At 46.3% G+C, this 21,614-nt stretch overlaps 1 protein-coding gene across 2 annotated transcripts in view; it reads right to left on the reverse strand.

The window, feature by feature from the left end:
• PPFIBP2 (PPFIA binding protein 2) overlaps window positions 1-21,614 on the reverse strand; it is a 151,353-nt gene that overhangs the window by 51,055 nt on the left and 78,684 nt on the right. Inside the window, exons 1-2 of one of the 2 annotated variants that reach the window (XM_021685296.1) lie at window positions 9,056-9,235; window positions 8,768-8,881 (exon numbers count right to left, since the gene is read on the reverse strand). In XM_021685296.1, the coding sequence (XP_021540971.1) occupies window positions 8,768-8,779 (12 nt within the window). In that variant the 5' untranslated portion in view covers window positions 8,780-8,881; window positions 9,056-9,235. Of the gene's footprint in view, window positions 1-8,767; window positions 8,882-9,055; window positions 9,236-12,781; window positions 12,875-21,614 lie in introns of those variants that run through there. The other variant, XM_044919739.1, reaches the window with a different exon arrangement.

The raw sequence follows: 21,614 nt of genomic DNA on the forward strand, positions 1-21,614 counted from the left end.
CCTCAGCTTCTCAGAGGGATGGTCACAACTTGGCCCTTACCTTTGTCCAGAATGCATTCTCTCCACTTCTAAAATCTTCAGCTCTGAAGTGGTCTCCTTTGGCCACAGTCCTCTGACCTTTAAACTTTCCCAGTTAGTGACTTAAATAATCTTTAATTTATTCCTCTGTGGCCACTAGTTTGTCAACTTCCCTTAAGTAATATTTGCCTCCTTCTCCATTCCATACCTTGAGGTCATTTCAACTGTATCACATCTGCACCAGAAAATTCCTCATCCAGCTCATCCCTGCCCCCAGACCTGAAGTGCATTTGCTTTTTCAGAGCCCAGTCCATGCCAAACCTCAAAGTCTTTTGTCTATGTTTCTAGTCCCCATGGCCTGAAAACTGCTGCTAAATGACACTTAATGATGCCAACTGGTTTCCATACAAATTTATGCTATCTAATTATAGCTGATCATCTCCAATCGCCTGGCACCCTTGCATTCATCTCTGGTTGGTTCCGTTTAGAGATTGTTCCAAATCTTTCCCATTCTCCTCCAGCCATAAATCCCACCGTTTCGCCCTCTTCTCCTCAAATAACCTCTCCTGTTTAGTGAAAAGATCTTTAAAAATAATCTGATCATTCGTTGAATTTATATCCTTTCTATTTCAAAGTTTTCCAGAATCATCTCTCAATCAAATCTCTTAAATCCATGTCTTAGAGCAAGCAAGCCCACATCTCATGTTGGCTGCTTTCACCTTTAAGAACCACTCTGAAGCCCAGTAAGTTTCCAAGTTGCACATAAAAAAACATATGTTCAAGGACACAATGATTCTAGAGTTTGCCCTGCAACTGCCCCATCTGACCCACCTTCCTGTTGCTGACTATCTCTCGTTCTCTAGACTTCATGCCATCCCCACACAGCTTGATGTCCAGGCTTTTAAGTTACCTCCCCGGTCAGTCATTAGTGTTTGGCTGTGATCTCCGAGTTCTGATCAGGTTTCTCCCACCGAAGGACGCCTACTCACCTGGTCCTAGGCTCTCCCTCACCTCTGTCCTGCCTGTGAGAAGTTCCCACACGGTCTGTGCTACACTAGGGTAGGACTATTAATCATCCACTCTGACAGGCATTTAATCTCTTTTACCATCAGCTCCCATTCCTCAGGCTATAAACATGATCAAATTTCTGACATTCGAAAGAACTTTCCCTCTTGACCTTGCCTTCCCCTGAAGCAACCACCATCAACTCTCTTCTGCTCTCCCTAGGCAAATGCATGCTCTCTGTGCACTGTTGGTTTGAATGCACTCTCTCTTCATCCCCTCCCTCACCTCTTCACAGCCAAGCTCTAAAAGAATAATCTACCCTTGCTGCCTCTCCTTCCTCACTTTCCCTGTCACTTCTCCACAAGACGTCTGCATGCCTGCAACCCAGCTTCTGCCTTCACCAGGGAGGGCATAGAAACAGTTCTGGTTCTGGGGATCAATGTCCAAACTTTCAGATGCAACCTGTACTTCTCAGCTTTCAACCATTTACCCTTCACCCACTTATCAGTCTAAGATACTACTTTCTACCTCATCCTTTCGGTTTTCCTGATCTTTCTTTTTCTCTTCCATCTCCTTTGCTAGCTGCTTTTACTCAGTCTGTGCCTTAAGAGAAAGGTTGTTGGACTCCTAGTTCTCATCCTGAAGACTGGGGTTATCTCTAGATCCAGCCTTTTTGTCTGGAGCACCAAGACAAGGCTTGGTCCCTGCTCAGATCTGCAGGGTGGATCCGCCTGGGAATCTCTTGGAATTATGCAGCTACCATATTGTGGGGAGAGGTGAAATGTGGGGAGGCAGGGGGCTGGAGATAAGGGGGACAGGTTTCAAAAGCTGCATTAGCTTCTGCTCTTCCAATTGTTTTAAGGTTGCCTATGGAGAGAGTGCAAAGGAAAAGGAGGGGGTGGCATGTGAGGCAGGTGATTTTTGTTACTATGAAGCATCATAAAACTAGGTCATGAAACTTTGTATCTCAGAGAGAGCCATCATTTCCTTTTTCCAAAGCTCAGTTTGAGACTGGAGCTGATAAAAAGAAGTGGCCTTTCAATTTATTCTCTCCTTCAAGGGCCACATCTTGAAGCAATTACTTCCATCTTTAAGTGTGGAACATGACCCAGGGAGTTACTGACCAATGACAGAGGACTGGAGCCAGACTGGCAATCTGAAACCAGAATGAAAGATCGGGCCATGGAAAGACATGAAAGGAAAAATCCGTCCCTTTGCCCTTTGAAGTTAAGAGGCCTAGGCCATGCCAGAAAGCTGCTTTCGTAACACTGCAGAGAGGTGCCTGTAGTCAACCTAGGTTCGAGTCCAGACTCAGTCCCCACTAATGAAACCATCTCTCCGAACCTCAGGCCCCTTATCCTGTGAATGGAGGGTAAAGCACCCACTTCACATGGTGGTACAGAGATTCGACATCAAAGATAAAACTTGAGGAAAGCAGTTATTTCTGCCTCAGAAATCTCCCAGCAGGCACGTTTAGGGAATACCTGGCAAATCCCTGTGTTCTTCACTCGTGACTCAAGTGCCTTACCTCCTGAGACAGATTTGTGCTCTCACAGGATCATGTACAGAGCTCTGTTTAATATTCTTTGTGAGACAGAAATACCTCCTTAAAGGTGCTCTTGGGAAATTTATCAGCCAGGTGCTGGCGACACTTGGGAGTTCACGTGCCTGGACCCACTGTCCTTCACTCAACTCAAGGGCCCCAAATCCCCACGCTCAATGTCTTAACACTGGTGATTTGTGAGATGGTTCTGTTTTAACGAAACTGAAATAACCATACTCCAGCTCTAAGATGTGGGCAATGCAGAGCCCATATTGTCATCCCTGTTCTCCATACATAAGAACACAGGTTTGACGACTTTCCCAGATCAACAGCAAGAGGTGAATCTACAGAAAGTCATGTCCACTGACTCCAAATCCCCAAAATTTGTCTCTCCACACCTCACCTATAAGGCAGCCCAAACAATGAGGTTGCCTAACACCTGGGGCTCCAGGTCAGGTGGGAGGACTGAAATCGAGGCTGGTGTCCTTCAACATTACCCCAAAGCGGGGGTGTGTCCTCACAAGGAGGTTTGCATCCTTTCTTCCTCCCCATGTGGCTCCCCTAGCCTGTCTTCTTTTTGACACTGATCATGTTTTCTGCTCTTGACATTGATTATGTCTGTAAATGTCTAGTCTCTGGAAGGTGCTCCATTTCACTGCCAGCTTTGTGTAAAGTCTATTAACCACTAAGTAGCATCAGCTTCTTCCCTGAAGTCACCATCCTCTGGAGAAAGGTCAGAGGCTGAGGATCGTGCTGTGCAGGACTCTAATGGACTCTAGAGGCCACTTTAGAAAAAGCCACCAGGGACCTCAGTGCATCAACAGGAGAACCCGCCCTGTGACACAGATTTTGTTGCCAATCTGAGCTAGTTACAAGGAGGCCTCTGCTCCATGTCTGGGTTCCTGGGGTGCTAATTCTGGAGAGCCCAGAGTGCAGCCCTCAGAGATGCTGATAGGCAATGCCTTGCCTTGCTTAGGAAACAGAAGGCGAAGGTCAGCCCCTAGGCCCAGACTACCCAGACCTGGGAGAACGAACCCAGGCTGCGGCCTCTCGAGGATCCATTTATAGATTTCCTGGAAAATGACTCTAATGGAGAAGTTTCCTTGGGAAATCCACACCTGTTCAGTGAGCCTGAAACCATACCTGAGTAGGTGCTTCCAGAGGCAGTCCCCAAAGATGCTCACAGCTGCCGCTTTCCCACCCTGAATCTTGCAGAGGGCTGCAGACAAAGACTTTGCCCTCAAATGGGTCCATCATCTATGTGCTGCTCATGTGGACTAGCCCGTGCTGATTTTATTTGGTCCTGGTTTGCCTGTCTAACCTCAAGGTCTTCATGCTCCCTTGTTCTGGAGACCAGATGGATTAATGCGTAGAAACAGATGGGAACTGAGAGATCAGCATTCAGCAGGGGCAGGTGGAGGGTGTGTGGTTCATGAGTTGGAGGAGGCGCTAGCTCCCTCCCATCTTGGGCTCCTGGAGGGAGGCGGACAGAACAGCTGTGGGGAGAACGTGGCTCTGTGGGGTTGCTGGAGCCTATGTAAGTAAGCACAGGGCTGGGGCTATGCTGGTTGGGTTTGGGTTTCCTTAAGTCCTACAAGTGCTCGAGCAGCCAGTGGAGGGGGTGGGGTCTAGAGCAGGGGTTGCAGACTAGAAGTCTGTGGGCCAGGCTTGGCCTGCAGGTGTGTGTGGTGTGGTTAGCACAGTGTTGTTGTTTTTTTTTTTTCCATTTAAATTAGTTACCAGTATTTTTAAAATAGAAAGACTCATCTTTAAATCTGGATTTCCAGGGGCACCTGAGTGGCTCAGTTGGTTAAGCGACTGCCTTCGGCTCAGGTCATGATCCTAGAGTCCCTGGATCGAGTCCCGCATCGGGCTCCCTGCTCGGCAGGGAGTCTGCTTCTCCCTCTGACCCTCCCCACTCTCATGTGCTTGCTCTCTCTCATTCTCTCTCTGTCAAATAAATAAATAAAATCTTAAAAAAAAAAAATCTGGATTTCCAGCTTCTTGTGAAAAATGAGAATGTGTAACAGCACTGGGCCTAGGTGAGCAGTCAGCTGAAGGCCTCCTGCACACAGGGCTGCTCCGTGCGCATGCGTGGGAGCAGTGCTCCCAGGAACAGAGTCCCCAAGGGCGTCAGTGTCAGCAGGCAGTAGTCAGAAGGCCTCACACTGACCGGACCGAGAAAGGACCTCGTGCAGAGCTCCTCGGGCCTTGCAGCAAGAGGCCAGGCGTGGCTCAGGGCAGGGACTGTCTCTGAGGGCTGGCAAAAGGAGGCAACTGTTTGCCTCTCTTCTCCGCCTCAGGGCTGGGAGTGCTCTGTCTTCCTATCACCAGAAGCCAGTAGCCCTGCAGTCCAAGATCTCGCGGGCAGAAATGCAAGTCTCTGCCTGCCCCCAGGACACACGCTAACATGGCCCCAGCCGTCCACGGCACCGCCTCAGCACCGTGGAACAGGAGTCGGGGCCTTTTCAAACAGCATCAAGCACATCTTAGGAAAGGGCCAGCATGTGCAGCAGAAATGTTCAACCGGGGATTTGGAGCGGGGAACTCAAACTTATCTCCAGCTCAGGTACCACCAAGACCAGCAGACACGAGTGGGAGCTGAGGCTCAAGTGGGTCCTATGACCTGAACCCAGAATGTGCCAAAAGTGAGCATTCCACACTCCCTTCATTTTATCCTTGAAAGATGGGAGAACCCAGGGAAAGTGAGGAGCATAAAAAAACTTGGTTTGGGGCGTCTGGGTAGCTCAGTTGGCTGTGTCCAACTCTTGATTTCAGCTCAGGTCATGATCTCAGGGTCCTGAGATTGAGCCCCGTTTAAGTAAGGCTCTGCACTGGGTGTGAAGCCTGCCTGAGATTCTCTCTCCCTCTCCCTCTGCCTACGCCCCACTGCACTCTTGCACCTGCTCTCCCTCCCCAAATAAATAAGTAAAATCTTTAAAAAATATATAACTTGAGGGATCCTGGGTGGCTCAGTCCTTAAGCGTCTGCCTTCAGCTCAGGTCATGATCCCAGGGTCCTGGGATCGAGCCCCACTTCGGGCTCCCTGCTCAGTGGGGAATCTGCTTCTCCCTCTCCCTCTGCCCCTCCCCCCTGCTTGTGCGCGCTCTCTCTCTCTCTCTCTCTCTCAAGTAAATAAATAAAATCTTTAAAAAAATAATAACTTGGTTAAGTTCAGGAAGATATCTTTAAACCTCAGAGGTGACAAATAAGACCCATCACACTCCAAATTCTACCAAGCCATGACATCTACCTCTGTGGCACACGCAAACCCCATGCCTGGAACCTTACCCATAACACAAAAAAAAGATTTAGAATAAACAAGAAATAAAAGGTATCTGAGCTTAAGACTTTCAAAAGTCTAAAATCCAGTCTTTGGGCTGATGCTTAGAAGGACAAGACAGCCTGCCCAGATGGTGCTGGGAACCAACATCGGAATCCCTGGCACAGAGACGCTGACAAGGGGGCAGAACCTGGAAGAGCCGCCAAGACAGGCGGTCAGGTAGTGCAGGCACCACATGCTGCCGTGCTCTGACCCCTGATTACGTGGTTACCCAGCAGGCACTGCCTTCCTGAAACATCAACCTTCTGACATCTTCCTGACAAGTTTCCCTTCCACATTCAAATCTTCTTGGTCTCTGTCTGGGGTTTTTTAACACTCTATCGCCTTCCTCGCTCATCCTTGCCTCAAAGCCACACCTTGTGCAGCCCTAGAAATACAATCTAGTGGCTCTCCTATCACTCTTTGTGAAAATATTTTCCCACCATTCGAGATCTTTCCATCAGGCTATTTTCTTTCCTGGTCTTCAAAAGAAAGATTCTGCTTGAAAAAATAAACTCAGCTCAACGTCTACTGTGACTCAGATTTTCAGGGAATAGGATGAGCAAGAGAAATGCATGCAATTTAAATAGAAAAATCAAATGGAGTCAAGAATGTGGTAACTTATTAATCAGAGATGAAAAGAAAGCAAACTAAAGAGCAAGCAGCTTCTGAGCTGTTAGAACTAGTTTGTTTTGTTTTTGTTTTTTAAGACATCTGCATAGAAATACTGACTTTAAAAAGAAGTTCTTGGGGCTCCTGGGTGGTTCAGTCTTTAAGCGTCTGCCTTTGGCTCAGGTCATGATCCCAGGGTCCTGGGATCAAGCCCCACATCGGGCTCCCTGTTCAGCGGAGAGCCTGCTTCTCCCTCTCCCACTCCCCCTGCTTGTGTTCCCTCTCTCGCTGTGTCTCTCTCTCTGTCAAATAAATAAATAAAATCTTAAAGAAAAAAAAAGTTCTTCAAATGCACTGAAAACTAAGAAATACCTGGGAACCAAAACATTTATCCTAAAACCAAAGGTCAAACTCAAAGCCTGTGTTCATTACCATTCTACCAAGAAACAATCTGAATGCTGATCATGACAACAAAAAATGTTAGCGCTTTGGGAGAAAGACTGTAAGCAGTGATCTGATTGAACCATTCCTGTTAAAGGACTGTCATTTTTTAAATAATTAGTGAGAGCCTCCTACATGCCAAGCACTATGGCAGAGGTTACAAAGCAAAAACCAGGACTACAGTTTGTGTCTATTTCCCAAAATAAGTGAAAATGCAAGAATGATTCAAGGACATTAGATTGATCATCTTGATTTCACAAAATTCCTAATTAGCTTCTCAACAGATTCTGAAAAGACTGAATAAAAATCAACACCGATGTGGAGAAAGGGGAGCCCTCCTACCCTGTTGGTGGGAATGTAAGCTGCTGCAGCCACTCCGGAAAAGTGTGGAGGTGCCTCAAGATGTTAAGAATAGAGTTACCCTACGACCCAGCAATTGCACTAATAGGTATTTACCCCAAAGATACAGATGTAGTGAAAAGAAGGGCCATATGCACCCCAATGTTCATAACAGCAATGGCCACAATAGCCAAACTGTGGAAGGAGCCGAGATGCCCTTCAACAGGTGAATGGATAAAGAAGATGTGGTCCATATATACAATGGAATACTACTCAGCCATCAGAAAGGATGAATACCCAGCTTTTACATCAACATGGATGGGACTGGAGGAGATTATGTTAAGTGAAATAAGTCAAGCAGAGAAAGAATTATCATATGCTTTCACTCATATGTGGAACATAAGCAATAGCACGGAGGACCATAGGGGAAGGGAGGGAAATCTCAAGGGGGAGAAATCAGAGAGGGAGACAAACCATGAGAGACTATGGACCCCAGGAAACAAACTGAGGGTTTCAGAGGGGAGGAGGTAACAGGGTGATGGGTATTGAGGAGAGCACATGCTGTGATGAGCACTAGGTGTTATACGTAACTAATGAATCACTGAACACTACATCAAAAACTAATTATGTACTATACAGTGGCTAACTGAACATAAATAAATAAAAAATTAAACACCCCTTCCTAAAAACTGCAGCTCATCATTTACAATAGGGTAAAACTGTTCAAGAGTAGAAGAATGATTACCATACTTTGCACTGGAAAAAAAAAAGCCTCTAGGTGATAGTAAAGAAAACTATACAGCAAGATTTAAAAATGGAAAGAACTCCACTCTAATGGGAAGCATAACAAAATCAGAGGACTAAATTTTATCTGCGGTGTGAACAGAGCTTTGTAAATTATATGCACACCTGATGACAACGAGGACCAAAAGGAAACAAGGTACTGAAGAGATTTATTTGAATGGTATGAGAGCAGCTAAATTTTTCATTTTGACAACCATTAAATTACATTAAGATATTCTTTAGGAATTAAGTTCTATCAAAGAAGACTAGACAGAGTGGGAGGGCAAGAATGAAAGAGGCACGAAAGACGCTAACTGACTTTCTAAAACCCCAGATGCCACCGGCTGTGAAGCTGTGGCTCGAGAAGAGAAGGGTGACTTTGCCGAGCGGAGCGCCCCTGAACCTGAACCCGGGAGAGAGTGCCACCTGGGAATCTGTCTAACCTGCCCAACAGGTTATTCCTCTCAGGCCAGTCCTTCCGGCCCTCTCCTCCCTGCAACTCTCAGTTCGGGCTGGTTTCACCCGCTGTATAAACACCACACACGGAGCAGCCCAGCCCACCACCAGGCAGGATGGGGAAGTAAGCAGTGAGCGCGGTGACCTGGACACAGAAAGTGACTTTAACACATGAGCTGCTTTCGACCCCGAGGGCCGTCGGGCGCGTGCACACGTGCGCCACCCCCCCCCCCCCCCCCGCCCCTTACCTGTTGAAGCATCTCTTCAGCGGCATTGAGTTTCACCTGGTGTCCTTCCAGACACACTTCCAGGTCCCGAATCTTCTCTCCCTGGGCTTCCACTTGGTCTGTGAGGACACTCACCTGTCCCAAGAAATAAAGCAACGGTGGAGGCGCAGAGACGGCTCACTTGGAGCCGTGAAACCACGCTGCCGATCCTTACGTAAAGATGGCTTTCCTTTCTGGCAGGTGGCGGGGGCGGAGCGGGGGCTGGGAAGCGAGGGTCCCGGATGCAGAAAACTCCAGCTGCCGTCTTACCTCGCCCCTGCCTGACTGACGTTGCCGCGTTTCCCCGCTCTTGCCGCACTGGAGGGAGAACCCCCAGCGGGCACGAGCGCTGCCTCGGGGCTGGGTCCTGCTCCCGAGTCCTCTCACAGGGCTCACGCACAGTCTGGCCCTCCAGGCGTATCTCGGCTGGCCTGCCAGGGCTCCTGCCACCTCACCTCGTGTGCGAGAGCAATCCCAACTCCTCGGGAGACTAACCAATGACCTTACCTCTCTCACTGGGGTGTGATGACTGCTCACCTATCAGGCGAGGCTTCTGAAGCAATTAAGGAATGTGGGATGTGAAGGGCATGTGTTGGCACTGACAAAACTTGGCTCCGGGAAGGTGTTTGTGCCTCACAGGCCAAAACATGACTCTAAGTCATAACACACACCAGCCACCCGCACATGCAGTGGCAGGAAAGCCCTCTACCTAAAAAAATCACGGAGAGATCTGTTGGAATTAATAAAAATCCATTTATAGCAAGTCATTTAAGTTATGCCCTTAATACATGCTGAGAGGATTTTCATAGCCTGCTCTCGTAGCAAACTGCCCCCCGGATCCTCCTTTTTATTAAAAAGGCGCCTTAGAACAGGGAGATGAAGAAAGAGAATGGGTGGCCTCTCCAAATAGAGAAATCAGTGACTGGCAAATTGAGATCCTTTAGACACTATGGGTTCTTAACCAATGGTGGAGTCGTGGCCATTTACATATAGATTACCTTAAGTGATTTCTCAGTGTAAAGGAATGATAGCTGGAGCATAAAGGAGTTAGTGTGAATTCACTTCTGAGCGTTTAAATAGACTATCAATCATAAAGCTCCCTTTACAGAGGAAAAAGTCTAAATTAATACTGCTACTTTCAGCTTTTCATTTTTATATTTCCACATGATTAAAGAATGACTGGAACATATTCCTGGCGTTGGTACGTAGTGTGCTAATATTTCACTTACAGTCCCCAAAACAGGCGCCTTCTGTCAATTAGGCCCATCTCAAACACAAACCTTTGTGGTGGTGTTTTCAATCCTCATGATCCAACATTACCAGCAGTCCTGGCCTTTTATAGCTACCAACCCTACCTTCAAAAGGGTAGGATTCTAGGGGGTGGCCTTTCAAAGCTCCCTGGGTTCCAGAGTTTCTGTTTGGGAAGGATGTGTGATGGTTAATCTGATTATGAGGATTAACACATATCGTCTGCACCACGCCTCAGAGTCATGCGCGGGAGGTACCCAGAGGAATAATCTGCGGTCTCTTGCACTCCATAGCCTGTCACTCGGCTGTGCACAAGACTCAGGATACACAGGGCTACAGCATCCTTACAAACTTGAATACTCACTAGAAGGACCATGGAGAGGCCCAGAATATTGGGACAAATGTATAAAGATCCTAGAATGTGACCTTTATTCAATAAAAACAAATACTTTTTGAGTCCCTTTTCATGCTAGGCATAATTTTAGGCATTGGAGGGAATATAGAAGTGGTAAAAAAGGAGGAGGTGAAAAGCCTTACCTTAAAAATTACATTCCCATGAAGACAGAAAAGATTTTGGTTTAAGTATTCATGCTACCAAAGTGAGCACAGAAGATTAGGGGTTTATTTTTAACTTACTCTGAAAACAAAGTATTTTGTCATGTGTGATTTGCCTTGCTCCTCTACAAGTAGACCCAGGAAAACATTCTGGGCCAAGTGCTTCAATTAATTCACTCTGGCTGAGCTGCCTTGTAAGTTAAGGAAGAGGCTCTACCAGGTGAGGGCTAACTAGCTCGATGGGGTCACCACAAATCACAGTGATCACCTAAGAGCAGCTCTGAAAGTCTGTTCACAAGCTCCTGGAATAGATACCACTAGGATCCACTTCTGACTTCTGTGATAAGCAGCTTCCTAATTGTGTTAGGATTATTGCAATAAGGATTATTCAAGACTCAGAAATTAAAACTGTGAATGTCAAAGAGAACATTATCACATAGGACTTGCTTATTAAATTCCTTTAAACAGGTAAGTGTTAGTTCTGCCATGAAGGTTCCTGGTTCAAAAGTCTGCGAGATCACTGTTACTGCAAAATTTTAAACTGGACACTCTGATTAATCATGTCATTAGGATGGACTTTCAAATTACTCATTCCTCAAAATATGTGCGATATAATGTGCTATGTAACCCGGCCCCTCCTACCTCTCTGAAGGCAGTTCCCCACCAGACTTCTTCACGGTCATAAATTCCAGCCACACAGACCCTTGCTTGCTTCTTCCTATACACGAAGCACACTCCTCGCTAGGGTGTGTGCTGGACCAACTACCTCCTCTGTCTGGAATGTGCTTCTCCAGGCATCCGCGGGGCTCCCTCCCTAGCTTCCTTCAGGACTCCCCCCTCTCAGGGAGGTCTTCTCTGACTACACAATCCTTACCTTGCTTTATTTTTCTCCACAGTATTTATCACTGCCAGAAACATTTTATGTATTGATTTACTGTACACACATGTACACATGTACACAGACACACACACACACATACACACACACAAGCCCTATTAAGAACAGGGAGTTTGTTTATTTTCATCACCGCTGCAACCCTAGCACCTAAAACCAGTGTCTGCCAAGTTGTGGGCACTCAAATCTTTTTTCATGAACAAACTAATGGAGAAAAAAGTCCCTGAAGATGCAAAATTATATAACTATATATTTGGTCTGAGCTTAAATTTTTTAAAAACAGGGGCAGGACAGGAAAAAAAAAGGTCTAGGAAGAAAGGTCAAAATGTTAAACTCTTTTTGACTTTCCAAAGTTCCTGAAATAATCACTTACTACTCTTAGATTTGTAAAAAGGTAAAATAGAAGGAAAAAAGCCAAACATACGGCAGCCTTTTCATTCCAGGGCTCTAAGCTAAAGCCCACAGTCTGCGGAGGGTTGTAGAACCCTACCTGTCCCCTCTTCTGTTTCACTACCAGTCTGGTCTGCCACTCTTCAAAAGCTTTTTAATGAGCCAGGATTGGAATAGTCATCTTCTCAGTCTCCAAATCAATAATCACAGTGTCTGTTACATACCAGACAGCAAACAAATGCTTGATGTACGCATCTGAGAGCTAAAACAGCAAAGAACCCCTATCACAACGACACGCCTCACATAAGAAGGCTCAACACTATGCCCTGCCAAGCAACATGAGTTTTCAGAACAGAAAATGTTCCTTTGACTATCTTTCTCCATAAAAAGTTTTGGAGTTCCTCTCTTTGAGGAGAGACAGTCATTCAAGACTCATTATCCCCTATTACCAGCTCCAGGGGATTTGGCCTCAAAGGGATCAGTCTAGATCCAGCTCCAGATGATTTGGGCCTGATCCAGTTAGAATCCACCCTATGTCCATATCACTCATGGCTGTTTTATTAGAGACAGGAAGACACATCTTATCTCCCTTCCAAGGCTTCTGGGCTCCTAGAGGACAGGGCCTCATTCATCAGCCTGGTCACAGAGCTTCCAGTGTAGAGAAGAAGTGGGTACTCAGCAGTACAAGATGAATAAATGAATGCATTCACAGCCCCAAGGCCAAGTCCAGTTAAACTGTGGCTTCAGTTCTTTTCTGCTTTGTTTCAGGAACTGAGTCTTTTTAAAAACATACACTTTCGGAACAGAATAAATCCAACAGAGAAAACCTCTTGTGCCTCCCTCCCACTTAGGGTACCTACAGAGTTGTAGGTAACAGGATAAGCTCTTTCCCACGAAAGTGGACCCACCTGTAAAATGAGGGACTCCTTATCTCCTTCTAGACGTGCCAAGCGTTCCTGGTACGTTTCATTACTAGCAGCACCTTGGTGATTTACCTGAGACTGAAAGGGGGGAAAAAAAAGTATACACTTAAAAGGCTGGAAAAACATCTTACCAACTTCCAAATGAAGGATGCAATTTGTGAGGACAGTTTCGCTGGTTGCATGTGCAAAACCACCCACCTAAACAGGAAACCACAGGATTTCAAAACTACTATGAGGAGGACCACTGACAGGTGTGCCTTGAAAGCTGGCCAAACCACCCCCTGGATGACCTCACCCTTGGCCGGGAAGGCCTCGATGGAACTCCAGACCCAGTGGTGCTTGGCTTGACTGGGCATGTCGGGTCTGGTGCAGGCAGAGGCACAGCCTGCCAGAGGTACCAACGGCAGGGAGTCTACTCTTTGAGGAGGCCAGGGAGCTAGTACCAGTCACCAAGGAACTATGTGGGAACGAGTCCCGCACAGACCTCGGTCTCTCCTAACTCTCACGTGAGGGTTCTCCAGAGCCAAGGTACTCCTTACAGCACGGAGGTCCATCTTGAGCGCCGCGGGGAGCACAGAGGATGGGGGACACCAGCTGCAAGGCCCTTCATCCACTCACACATCCCTTCCAGGGGCGGCCAGTCCCTCCCCTCCACTAGGGCTCCAGCCTAATGGCAGCCAGGCTGGCATCCTGTGTGCTTGCTTCTCTCAGCTCTAACACTGCAGGAAAAGGTGAAACACCCTGAGAAGACCCCATGTGACAGTCAGAGGGACCTCAAAGAGCTAACAGGAAACAAAGTATCCAGAAAGTGGAAAACAGCAGAGGGAGAAGATGTGAATTGGCAGACGGGAGGCAGAATTTATAAAATGCTTGAGCAAGAGACAGGAGCCTGCAGGCACTTTTCAGGTGTGCCTGACCTGGTTGTAGGCAGGGAGGAGGGAGAGAGGTGGCTGCTAATGGGACTGAATTGGCCCCATGCCATCAATACTCCCTTCCTCCCGGCTTAATGGAAGGCCGAAACCCAGAGGCCCAGAGTAGGCCATTCAGGGGTTTGGCAGCCTGAAAAAGCAGATCTTATTGCTAAATGGGTAAGTGACAATCATCATAATCCGGGCTGGTCCAAAGGAGTAAATGCTCCGAGGTTTATGAGGCAGTATCCTCCATTCCAAAGGTAAGTCATAGTTGTGCAAAGGAGTGGGTCAGAGAGGAACCCAGACACAGAGTCCCGGAGGTGGCTCCCTTCTCCTGAGCCCGTTTCCCCACGTTCTGACCTTCAGGATGGGCTTGCCAACCCCCCCTCCATGAAGAAGGGGCACCTCCTTCCTTCCCTTGTCCCACCCCTTCCCCAGTGCACACCAGGTAAGGGCAGGGGACAGAGTCAGGCTCAGTCCTGGAACAGACACAGGGACCAAGAAACAGGGACAGCATTCAAGGCCTGGAGTGTCACCTGTGAGAGAAGCACCTGCTGTTGAAGGTGCAGGGAGAGGCCAGCCCGGGGGCCGGTTCCTAGGGCGGCTGTACCAGGCCTAGGCTCTAGGCTCACCAGGCCACAGTGCCCACTACCGCCCCACTGCCCTTGGCTCCAGCCGCTCTCTAGTCTGCATCTTGTTCATCGTTATGCAAGCTCTTTCATACCCTAGACAAAGGGCCTTCACAATCACAAATGCCTTCTTTGTGGGGAGGGCAGTTTATTGTTGTGACATTAATTCTGCTCCTCACATGGTCAAACTCCGACGAGTACGCAAGGATATAATTACCACCCATGTTTTCTCAGACCCTCAAAAGAGAGGAAAATCACTGCTAACAGCAGGTCAAGTGCTTCTCTGTGGAGTAACTCACACGGTGGTGAGGAAAGGACCCAGGCCCCCACAGACAGCTGTGCGTGTCTGGCCCCAGGACCACAGTCAGCATGTGTAAGGGGCCGCCCAGCACTGCCAGCTGCCGCTTCTCCTCAGGAAGTCAAGGAGAGAAGACCTAAGGGAAGACTCCCTCCTCAAGACTCCAGCAAGCCACCACACCCCTGTGCCTCAGGCAAAGGGAGGACAGTACGTTCCTCATGTTACAGATCTACCCATACAATCACCCAGAGAAACAGCTATTTTTACTAACTGACCCAAAACTGAGTTGATGTCCTAAGATCAGTTAATACACAAAATGCATGCCATAGAGTCTGTAACAGATGCTAGACCATAGTTAAAAAAATAATAATAAAAAAAATAAATCTGGATCCACTCTAGCAACCAGGGGAAAAAGCAAAGCACAGTGAATTACAAGATGCCCAGATCAGTATGCTGAATAAAGTCAAACTGACTGCCTAGGAGAAACATAACTATTCCCACAGAAAGGAGAGACTTCAGAGTTTTCACAGAGAGACTCTATGCAATGGGGTAAACATCCAACAGCCATGATGCTATCCTCACAGGAAACAGAGCCCAGCAGAACTCCCTGCTTTCTTGGGATGCCCTCTAAACAGGTCAAAGGTTAATGGATCACATGGGCCAAAGGCAAAAGAAATTCAACCCATTGTGGCCCAAGCAAAGTCCTGTAGACATACAGCAAGCATTTATATAGGGCCCAACATTGCCAGGTACTGTTTAGAGCACTTTGCATGCCTTAACTCTTTTAATACTTCCCATAATCCTATGATAGGAGTACTACTTTGATTCCATTTTGCAGATAAGGGAACCGAGGCACAAAGTGTATGAACAAGGCATAAAATGGATATTTTGCCTAAGTGACTATGTAGTAAATTAGTAAGTTTTCTGTTACAGCTTAATTGAGGAGATCAAGTACAAATTTTGTTTTATATATTGGGATTGTATGAAAATTCACTTAAAATAAGGTTTGAAAACACTGTCTGAACCTAAATGCCCATTAATAAAGGAGTGGCTAAATAAACTATGGTTCATCCACATTACGGACAATTTGTGGCATTTCCATAACATGAAGTTGATATTTATGAACTGTCACAAAAATGTAAGACATATTGGATAGTGAAAATAGCAAGATCCAAAGAATCATATAGAGTGACATCAGAAAACAATACTATGGGACTCTGTGAGTATATGACATATGCGTGAAAATAAACTGACCCAGTGTCTAGAAGGCTACACAGCAACCCGTAACAGTGCTCTTTTCTGGGGAAGTGTCTGGGCTATGGAAAGCTGGGGGTGGGAGGTTCGGTCAAGGTGGGCTTTTATTTCAACCATAACCATTTTTGTAAGAAGCTCAAATATTTTCTTGAAGAAATAAAAAACATTTTAAAATCTAGAAGCACTGTTGGGAGTACCTACAGTGATGCTTCCCGGTACTTCCTCCCGCCCACAGCAGCCCTGAGGGACATACCCTCTCCCAGCAGGCACCCTTGTCCATAGGATGGCGTGCTCCTGGCAGAAAGGCACCTCCCTTGCCCCAAATCACTGTTTGAGAGTAACAGAGCACCTTCCCCTCTCGTTCAGTCTACCAAAATCACCACTGTTCTCTAGCAAGCTTTCGAGAGGTATTGAACAGCAGTGAAATGGAGACAATGTCCCGAACACAAGTCTGCAGTATCGCCATCCTATGCTTTTCCTGACACACTGAGCCAGGTCTTCTCAATCTAGATCAGATTGGTACCTTCAAAACTGTAGTCCCTTAGGAAGGCACAGACCAGGATAAAACACCATCTCCACTGAGCACAGAGCCAAGAAGAGGATTATCTTAGAATTATCTTATTGAATGCCAATACTCAACAGCCGAAGGTGAGGATTTCATTAGGGCAGAAAAGGCATGTGGTTATGAAAATGTCATTCCAACTACTCAGAAACATGTTTAAAAAGAGCTGAGATCCAGCTCGGTTTTGTTCTACTTTAAAAAGAGCTTGTTGGTCCAAGGGTATACTGGCTTCCCTAATTCTAACAGTGAAATTGCAATAGAAGGCTCAGATCAATTTGGAGACTGTCCATTGGGATCCCCGAGTGACTCAGGTTTGGGAGTCTCTGAAATTCTTGCCTAGGAGGTAAATCAGTGATAGAGTAGCCCAGCTCTCCATGCATAAGGTCAGACTGAGAGACCCAAGCTGACATTCTACTAAGGGAAGAGAGTCAAGTCAAATTCTGAAGGGTGCTACATGCTGAATTTCTATTCCTTCACACTCTAGCATGGCAGGTGAATTTAAATAAAGTTCTACCCTGTTCTACTCTTTCAAAGATGCTCATCCCACTGATGAGTAAAAATGACCTCTTTCTATTTATATTCAACTAATGAGGTTAGCTCCAAGGCTAGACCTGTCAAAATAGATTACTGATGTACTAGGTGGGATATGCATCTATCTTATGTTAACTCTTCTGTTTTGATGGTTAGTTCTACAGACGTGACAGAAGAAAAATGGGGGTGCCTGGGTGGCTCAGTTGGTTGGGCGGCTGCCTTCGGCTCGGGTCATGATCCTGGAGTCCCTGGATCGAGTCCCGCATCGGGCTCCCTGCTCGGCGGGGATTCTGCTTCTCCCTCTGACACTAACCCCGCTCATGTGCTCTCTCTCATTCTCTCTCTCTCAAATGAATGAATAAAATCTTTTAAAAAAAAGAAAGAAAAATGGATCTTCTCATTTTTTTCTATGGTCAAAGCTGTTCCTCAATCTATAACCAAGGTCAGTTACCTGATATATTGTGTGGGACCAAGAGATACTGTGTGGAACCAAAGGATCTGTGTGCTCTACGGAGGTAGAATGGCAACTACAGATGGACATTTCCATGTCCTCTTGCATTTTGACCGAAAAATGCCACAGTGGAACATGCTTCCTCCCTCGTATCACAGAAATGAATAGATGGGGAGGTCTTCTTGTACGTATGTTGTCACTAACTGGGAAACTTCAGCCAAGATTATTGAAGCCAAACCACCTTTGCCTTTATCAAAGCTTTGCTCTCAAGAATCTGGGCAATCCATGCTCTAAAACCCAAAACTCTCCAAGGCAAATAGAAGACACAATCCATAACGGTCAGATCAAGGTCTTCCTGAGGCCTCGACAGTGATGTTTTTGAGAGTCCTCAGGAACAGAGAAAACACAGCACCTCGACTCTTGCAAGGTTATGGATTTCTAGAAGACCCCAAATGCTATTGCTGCTGGGGCTGGGTAAGCCTAATATACAGCTCCAGCAACTGACAGTCTAAGGTGGGGCTATTTTCTAAGCCATTCTTAAGTGGAAAAGAGAGGCTTTAGGATGATGTAGCAGCCATGCAGGGTGTTCTATTGTTGGGGTCATGGAGTTGGTCATGAGACTTAATCAGCCTTAGTGATTAGGAGAACAAGGAGAGGATGGAGAGAGGACTGTTTGTGTCCAAGAAGGAGAGCACTGGCCAGCAAGATTCCAGCATGGATAGTCTCTACAGAAAGGGTGGTTTGGGCCAAACAAAGACACCAGCCTAATGTAGACCGAGTCCTGCCTCCACCTCTCCCACAGGTCTACCTGAGAGACCCAAGCTGGTAGGTCTACCTTACCTTACTTATCAAGAGTGAATAAGGATTTCACTCTTGATAAGTTCCTCAAGCACTGAGAGCTGAATGCCAGCAGATTCAAGAAATAAAGTAGGCTTTCCATATCTTGGGGGACACTGAATTTTAATTAGGTATGAGATTATCCAAGGACATTTAAGGCCCAAAAAAGAACTATCATTAGTTGTAAAAACAAAACAAAACAAAAAACCTCCAGACTAGTCAATTTTCCCCTTACTTTCTTGAAAGCTCAGTGGGAGGGAAAAAAATGAAGACCAATACAGAAAATTCTTCTGAACCCTGGAATCTCCTGTCTGTCTGTCCAGAATAGGCTGGATCATCACCTTTACTGTAACCACATGGCACAAATGATGGCTGCCACTTCTTAGAGATATTCTCACCCCTCCCAGCCACCGGATCCAAGTGTGGATGGTTGGATCCTTCCTCTGAAATTTTAAACTTGGGAATAGAAAATGATAGTGGTTGTGCTAGAAAGTTCTCAGGTTTGTCAGTAGCCATGTCCTCGTTCATGTGGAAGACGTGGGTTTGCAGCAGGAGTCAGCTAAGAAGCCAACATGCACAGGAACACAAAACAAAAGCCAAGAAAGAGACTGGTGGCATTCTCATCTCTCAGAAATATATTTCTGCCCTTCCTGTTGGTTCCTTCTTAACCTGCACTGGTTCAAACTGAGTTTCTGTTGCTTACAACCAAAGCCCTGGCCAATGCATTTGTCTCAAAGGGTGATAAATCAATTGACCGAAATTTACTCCTCTGGAAACAAGAAAGAATTCCTGCTATCTGGAGAGGATACTAAGTTACAAAGAAATTCTGCCTACTGTTGATTTCTTGAACTGGCAGTTGAAGAAAGAATGGTCAGTTCTGAGCCAACTATAGTTAAAATCAGGATCCTCATCGAGGGCCAACAGGGATCTATTCTGTGGCACAGAGCATGTCTGTGTGGGATGTACTGGGATAAAAATGGCACCCAGTCTCATTCATGTGTGAAAGGGAGGACTCCCTATCCACCATCTGTTGGCCTCCACGATTTCCCATGTAGAGCAAGAAGGCTAAGGCAGGGGATGTTACAAAATGCAAACAGGCCCATGGGTATCCACTAGGCACGTATGGTGGGGCATGGATGGGGGGGGGGGAGAGAAAAATAAGTGAAAACACAACAATAAACAGGAAGGTAAAGTAGGGCTAAAAGGATGAATGGGAAAAGAATAAATGAAGGGTGATAAGAACCTGAAACCACCTAACCGCCATTTAAGAAGTTATGTTGAAAGACTGGCATGTCCTACACAGCTGGACAAATGCAAAGTCTGGGAGCCAGGAGGCCAGGAGCTGCAGGTCCCCTGTACTCACCCTTTGCCCAGCTGGAATCCAAGGCAGGGGATCCCTGGAGACTTTGCTGTGGGGCTTCCATATGCACGTACAGAATTCCTACAGCCTCCTCCTACACAGGCAGGACCTCTGCAAAAGGACAACTAGGAATGGCTAAGAGGCAGGGCTGCACTAACCATGTGTGATCTCAGGTAGGTCCCCTCATTTCGGGTCTTCCCAGCCTTTAAATGGAGAAAGTTCTACCTCACAGAGCAATCAATGCAGAGGATCAGTTAGGTCATTTAACACAAAAATGTATGGGAATACAAGTACAGAATGTTCTTTATAGAGGGATGCTCTACTATTTCCAGTTTTTGAATGATCATGGAAATATGGCAATCATTTAAAAGGTATTGCTGAAGCTAAAAGACCAAAGTACAGTTAGAAGCAGTTCCTCCCTTGTAGTGACAGTTTTAATTAACTCATTCTTTTTGTGCAAGAGAACAAAAAGGCAATGTTTTTGATCGGGACACCTATGAAATATCTGTAAAGATCTGTACAAACAGCCCAAGGGAACAATAACCAAAATACTTTCAGGCTGGGAAGAAAAAAAAATGCCTAAGTGACAACGTAGAACCTACTGCTAGCTAAGGGCTCTGGAATCATGCTTATGGAGTAAACAGCTGAGGACATGTTCATTTTTTCCATTGTCCCTGAAAAGATGCCCATGTTTTGAGTCAGATGTACAGGACCACAATTTTTCTCCTGGTGAGCATTCTACTACATGCTCTAAGTAATATGTGCTACATACATTATAAATGAGCACAATGAGAATTTCAATAGCTAATTAACAACCAATCATAAAAACTCGAACTTTTTATTTCTGTTCCAATCTGGAAGTCAGGTCCAACTTAAGTTAAATGTGAGCGTGCCAGCCACATCACCCCTGGCAGCTTCCTCAGAGCCATCACCCTCTGACTCTGGTGGCTGCTTAGATTCCATCATGCTTGCTCACTCTTGGCCTGGCCGCTCCATTGTAGCTTGGCCAAGGGATAGCCATGTTAGGTCTCTGTGGAGTTCTGGCTGGAGTGCTTCATGCCACGGCCGGGAGCCATGCAGAATCCCCAGGAGGGTTCTTTCACAGCCTGGCTAGCCTCTGCCAGGAGAGCACACCCTCCGCACATGCTCTGGTCTACTCTCAGGGACACGGGGTGGGCCACTTCTGCAGCATTCCCCTGACCGGTACATACTAGGGGACCTCCTGTCAGCACCTCACTTCTCTGAACGTGGGGAAAGGGCTGGTTCCAGAACAGTCAAGTGGGGCAAACAAGAGGTCACATGGGGGTATCATTTGGTATGCAAGCAGTGGGTGTGGGAAAATCCTAAGGCAGTCAGCTCCCCAGTGTGACAGCTCTAGCCATCGTGGTGTTATTCAGAACCAATAGCTACTTCTCAGAGATGCTGCATTGGGGTCCAAAATACATCTGCCCTCCCTTGTCTGACAGTGAGATCTATAGTCTTCACCAGGTAAGGGCCTATTTCCTTCAGTGCTTCTAAGAAGCTGTGAATTCCAGTTCCCTCAGGATCCTGGCCACAGTTCATATACTGTCCCAACTGGTCAGATCATTTTACAGGATGGTCCCTTGCTTGTAAATACATGGAGATTTTGAACAATGTGCTGGGTAAGCCCTGGTCTTAGATAAGTCTTGGGATGGCTCCCCCTTCTTTAGTCATTAAAAACATAGATGACACGTGTTTTTAGCTGAATAAGAAAACAAGAGAAAATGTGCAGTATTTCCAGGCTGCCTGGTCAAGGGGATTTTATCAAATCCAGAAAACCAATTTCAAGTGAGCCATGGCTGCCAGCCACAGGGGAGACATCAGAGTCTCTAAGGCTAGACTTCAAGATCAGAAGTGCCACTCACATACCAAACTTCTCAGAAACTTGAAAAAATGCAGACCTTAAAATAAGGGGACTAAATAAATAAATAAATAAATAAATAAATAAATAAATAAATAAATAA

The sequence above is a fragment of the Neomonachus schauinslandi genome, chromosome 11 (assembly GCF_002201575.2).
Source record: "Neomonachus schauinslandi chromosome 11, ASM220157v2, whole genome shotgun sequence".
Lineage (NCBI taxonomy): Eukaryota > Metazoa > Chordata > Mammalia > Carnivora > Phocidae > Neomonachus > Neomonachus schauinslandi.